The 5,641-nt window shown below is 55.7% G+C and overlaps 1 protein-coding gene across 1 annotated transcript in view; it reads left to right on the plus strand.

The window, feature by feature from the left end:
* The window catches only part of LOC114071551 (elongator complex protein 6-like), a gene marked incomplete at its 3' end in the record, with an annotated part of 6,234 nt that extends 1,654 nt beyond the window's left edge, over positions 1-4,580 (plus strand). The window contains exons 2-3 of the mRNA XM_027909398.1: positions 2,904-2,982; positions 4,458-4,580. Coding sequence (XP_027765199.1) covers positions 2,904-2,982; positions 4,458-4,580 — 202 coding nt within the window. The remainder of the gene's footprint in view (positions 1-2,903; positions 2,983-4,457) is intronic.
* Positions 4,581-5,641: the final 1,061 nt, after the last annotated feature.

Consider the following 5,641-nt stretch of genomic DNA (forward strand, 5'->3'; position numbering starts at 1 on the left):
CATCAGGGCTGTTCTCCATCCATCCATCGCTCCCTTCATCCCCAGCCTGTGCTGACAGCAGGAGTTGTCCCAACCCGTGTGCAGGACCTTGCCCTTGGCCTCGTTGGACCCCCTGAGGTTGGCACAGCCCCACCTGTCCAGCCTGTCCAGGTCCCTCTGGATGCCCCATCCCTTCCCTGGTGTGTGATGGCCCCACAGCTCAGTGTTATCAGTAATTATTAACAAATTATCCCTGTGCTGTGTGTTACTCCATGTTTTTACTGACAGATACGAGCTGAGATAACAAGAACAGGTTTGGGGTGATAATTGATTTTGTAAGGCTGACTGTCCCCCCTGGTCTCCAGTTTCTCCCTGGGCTGGAAAGTACCAGCGAGGTCAGTCCTTGTCAGGCTGCCCAGAGTGGGGCAGGGCTGGTCTGGTGGGGAAGGAACACTGGGGAAAATTTGGGAGAGAGCCCTTGAGGCTCAAAGCAAACCTGGTGGAGGTGTTGGCTGAGGCTTGGTGGTAGTAAAGGATAGTCTGAGGCTGTGCAAATGCCCAGATCCCTGTGTTTCCACGTGGAGTTTGTAATGCACGTGAAACTCTTAAGTGAGGAGCCCTCGGTGGAGTTGGTGTTGTCAGAGCAGAGCCTGCGCTCTGAGGTGTGTTTGGTGGTGGAGCAGTGGAATGAGCAGGAATGCTGCCATCCACAAGCCTGGTTTGGGGAGCAGGGAGCTCACCTTGGTGTGAACAGAAATTCCACAGAGCAAAACCAAAAGATTTGGCCTCAAGATCCTGGGTTTGGGCTTGCCTGCCAAAGCAGGACAGGGGAGCTGATCCAAAGGCTCCTCTCTGTGAGGAATTCCCTCGGATTGAGTTGGCTCTTCCCCTCCCAGCAGCCATGGACACGGCCTTCCCCCAGCGTGCTCCCTCTTTGTGCAGGTGCCTGGCTGTGGAGCGGCACAGCTGTCAGGCTGTCCAGAGTGCCATTCTCCAGGTGCTGACAGTGCTGCTGGGTGGGCAGGGCTGTCCCCAGACTGGGTGTATCTGCCGTGGCAGCTGGGATACTCTGCCAGGGATTTTGGCAGCTCCTGACAAGCAGCTGCAGCTTCTCCCTCATAGCCTGCAGGAAGAGAACGTGAGGGCAGGGTGTGGAGGGAATGGGCTGGGGCACAGGGAGAAGGTGCTACAGGGAGGATTTGCCTTTGGAAGGACTTAATCCCCAGCAGCAGCCCCTTCTGGGCTTGAGAAGGGGGAGCGAATAACTGGGATAGCAGATTGGTCCAGAGTATAAGGGGTTTGGAAAGGGAACCTTGAGAGGGACTTGGTGGGTGCAGAGGCCTTTTCCACTGCCAGCGACTCTGAGATCCGATGGTTCTGTGAGTGCTGTCTGAGCAGCCGCAGTGTGACAGTGGAGTGAGGGCTGGCAGGATTGAAGGGGGATTGCTGGAAGGTTTGGAACAGTGAAGTGCTGTGTGCTCAGTGACAGCATCCCGCCCTGCTGGGCACAGCCTGCTCTGTTCAGGAGCCAGCTGAGGAGGGAGGGGATGGGGGACGCTCAGCTGCTCTTGCAGGGACTGTTTTGGGGAAGAGGGAGCTGGGCTTGAGCACTTTGAGCCCGGAGACTCCTCCAGGCTCATCCATGGAGGACACATCTCCGAGCTGTGCTCGCTGCAGCAGTGTCCCTGTCACTGCAGTGGCCACCAAGGCATAACCCTTTTTTGGGGAGGAAGAGCTCTGTCTGTGACTGAGGCAGAGCAGCTTCTCTGTCCTGGCCTGTGCTTCGCATTCCCTGCAGCCCTGTTCAATATTTGCTGTTCCAGTTGCTCCTCTTTAGGCTTTGGACACCAGGGATTTCACTCTGATGGATCACTTGGGAATTGCCTGTGCAGAGATGGCTTGTTGCTGCAAAAGACTTGTTCTTGGGGGTTAAAAAAAAAACCACTTCAGTAAGTTCTTTGTGATTCCAAGCAATCCTTCTATGATTTGTGTTGATTAAAGAAACATCCTGGCTAAGATTTTAATGGAAACAAACACCTTGATGAGGCTGGGGCTGATAATGAGCGCTCACTGACGAACGGAATTTATTTCCTGCCTGATCAAAACAAGGTTTATTCCTTGTGCCCAGAGCTCTGCTGCACTACCCAGCTTTGGTGATAAGGCTTTCTGCCCTGGGTGTGGCATGTCGGAGGGAAACCTGGAAAAGGGGCCAGGGAGGTCTGTCTGGGGACAGAAGGAGCAGCAGCTTTAGCAGGGCTGACATTTTAAACACACCAATGAGCCTGGCTGTGGCAGTGGGAGAATGGACTGGGAGTGGAGTGGGTGGCTGTTGTCCCCCTGCCCCTTGCAGAAAAAAGATAACTGTGAGTGTAAGGAGAGGGGGACAAAGCTGGGAGGTGGAACTTGCTCAGAACCCCCCCAGTGATGGTGTCCAGCACCAAAAGCTCCAGATGTGCCAGCACATGTGCCAGCAGTGCTGCACCTCGGTGTCCTCTGCAGCAGCCAGGGGCTTCCTGGAGGGGGGTGGCCCTTGGTGGGCACAGGGGCTGGGGGTCCAGCAGGGCCCTCAGCAAGGGTTTTTAGCTGGTGGGTGGCTCTTTCAGAAGGCACTGAATTCCACATGGGGCACATGGGGACATGGGTTAGCAGTGGCCTTGGCAGTGCTGTGTTGACAGTTGGGCTTGATGATCTCAGAGGGCTCTCCAACCTTACCAGTTCTGTGATTCAGATGCCTCCCCAGGGGCTGTGCCCAGAGGAAGCGCTGGCATCCCTTTGTAAACAGGCAGCTGGAGCTCAGCTTGTCCACGCCTTCCTCTGACTGATCCCTGCAGAACTGCCTGTAGTCTGAGCAGGCACCTTGTCTGCCAAGAGCAGGCTGTGCCCTCACCTTCCTCTGCTCAGTTGTTTTGCTGCTTCTCTTGCAGGGTAAGTTCACGCTGCTGCGGGACACCCGGACAGACGGCAGCTTCCTGGTGCACCATTTCCTGTCCTTCTACCTGCGAGGTGGGTGAGCAGCAGGGAACCCCAGAGCTTCCTTCAGTTTGCTCTGTCAGAGGGGCTGCTTGTGCAGAGCGTCAGGCACCCTTGGATTAACCCAAAGCTTTGGGGTCGGAATCGGGGGATCCCAGTCCTGACTCATTGTCGGGACTCGCTCTGTATCCTTGGGTACATCCCATAATGTCTGTGCCTTGTTTCGTCAGCCGTCGTGGGGATCCTGGTAAATCACATGGGCTCTGGCAGGGAGGTGTTTGCTGCAATTCCTCACTGCCTCGGTGTTTTATAATGTAATTACACATATCAACATCAACTAACAGCACATAAGCTCATAGTGAGTAAAGAAGCAAACAAAGGGCCTGGCAATTTGCCTAATTGCTTTTCTGGGAACAGTTTCCCCAGTGAGTAACCTCCTGGTCCCCGTGCAGCAGAGACTGGACTCAACTCCTCCAGCTTTCTGCTGCCACAGCCACCAGCCCAGCAAATCTGGTGCTGTCAGGCTTGAAAGGGAGCTCAGAGTGCTGGGCAGGGGGTGGTCTGAGAGCATCCTGCCCCCAGAACTGCCACTGCCTCAGCAGGGGCTTTGCCCTCCTTGGAAATATTCTTTTACTTGATGGAAAGAGGGAAACTGCAGGAAATCCCATGGAGAGCAGGTTGGTAATGGTGTGAATGGTTCATAGGGACCTGCCAGGCACTGCCTTGGGGTCTGCCCACATCCCCTCCTGGCTCTGCTGATATACTGACCTGCAGCCCTGTCCTGGGAGTTACTGCCTGGAGCTGCCCATCTGCCTGGGAAAAGCTTTCCATCCCCTGTGGGTGGGCAGCCCTGGGGGATGTTACTGTCTCAGGACAGGTATCCTTGCTGTCACCTGCTCCCTTCCACCCCAGCACCTGGGTGCACTTACTCCCTGTGCCAAAACCTTTGGGGCCTCCCTGTGGAGGCTCAGCTGGGGCCACTGCCTTGTTGCACTGGAAATCCGTGTCCTGGCAAGCACTGACTGTGTTCATACCTGTAAGGCCAGATTGTCACATGGCTTTCCAGAATCCTATTTTAGTGAGTGAGGTGTGTTTAAAAATTGCTGGTTCTGTGTGCTTTTCCAGTCAAGGTCACTCACCTTACGAGAGCCAAAATGGGGTTTTTGGCACATCAGTGGTTCCAGGAGTTGGTGTCATGGTCGGCCAATGGCCTCCTTACAGTAACTGCAGCAAACAGTGCCAGGAGGTCCCAGGGCACCAGGGCAGGGGGCAGAACAGGGGCCTTACACTTTTGTGATGCCATCTTTTTCTTGTTCCTTACCCCTGTTTTTGAATTAACATTTCCCCTAATGTAGAAATCCTCTAGAAAGGTGAAAATGGAAAGCAAGGAGGGGCGTGCCTGGAGCTGTCAGGGTCCTTCCAGGCAGACCTGCAGCCTGGCCGCTGTGGTTTGTGGGCTCTGCTGACAGCACTGCCAGTGGAACTGCTAACGTGTTTGTCCTCCCCAGCTGGCTGCAAGGTTTGCTTCGTGGCCCTGCTCCAGTCCTTCAGTCACTACAGCATCGTGGCACAGAAGCTGGTGAGTCTGTGGGCGTGGGTTCATCACTGCAGCTCCAGAGAGTTCCTGCTGGGTGGGAAGGAACGGGCGTGGGGAGCGGGAATTGTGTGTGATGTTTCCAGGTCCTGGTGGGGACAGTCAGGATTGGTGCTCCTGTGGGAGAGCATTCTGGGGCAAACCCCCGGCTGTGGGGTGCCCCACGGGTGGGAGCTGGAGGGCTGCTTGCTCTGTGCTTAGGAATGTTTCCTGGTGATCAGCATTCCCCAGACAGGCCCACACTGGTACATGGAGCTTCCTTAATCCTCTGGGGAGGAGAGTGCCGTGCTGGGGGTGTCCCCAGGGCCCTGCACACCTGCAGGACACGCTGGCTGCACCGCACGGCAGCTCCCGAGGGGACTTCCTTCCCTGCCCGTGGCTGTGCTGGGATGAAGGGCTGGTCAGCTGCTCACAAGGACACCTGTGGGCCAAGCCACAAATTTGGGCTGGATGAGGAGCCACAGTTCCCATGTTCTTAGGGATTTCCTTCCCACGGTGAGTCGGGCAAGGATTATGTGTACCCTGACATGAGGAAATGGAGAGCCAAGGTAGGCAGGATAATTCCCTGTGTCAGCAGATTGTCTGAGCTCCAAACTGCTGCTCTCAGCTCTTTGTACAATGCTCAGAGGTGAAATGCTCCAGGTGGGAAGCCCTGGTGACCTTCCAGGGCTGGAGGGATGAGGGCTTGTGTTGGTCCTCCCTCCTCTGGCTCTGCTGGGAATCCGTGAAGCCTTCCAGGTGCTGAGGAGCCAGGTGTTGCACCTCCTGTATTCCCTGCTGTAAACGGGGGCTGAGTTTCTGTGCTGCTAAAAAACTGCATTTCATTTACTGCTCAGTTTTCACCTTTTAAAAGGAAACCAGTGGTCTGAGGTGCACGAAACAGGCTGGGCAGATGCAGCGGTTCCCTGTGGAGCTGTAACTCCCAGGGGGGTACTGGACATGGGAGTTCCCATGGAGCAGATCCCCACTGAGCAAACCAGCTCCCAGCACGGAGCTGTCCCGGCCTTTGTGGTGCAGAGAGGAGGAAATCCTGGGAGGCACTTGCTAAATAGGGCAGGAAATGGGGCACAGCAGCCGGTGTGGGGAGGAGATCCAGCT

Source organism: Empidonax traillii, unplaced genomic scaffold (genome assembly GCF_003031625.1).
Source record: "Empidonax traillii isolate 1590-97213 ecotype Southwest subspecies unplaced genomic scaffold, ASM303162v1 scaffold2095:size38978, whole genome shotgun sequence".
Classification (NCBI taxonomy): domain Eukaryota; kingdom Metazoa; phylum Chordata; class Aves; order Passeriformes; family Tyrannidae; genus Empidonax; species Empidonax traillii.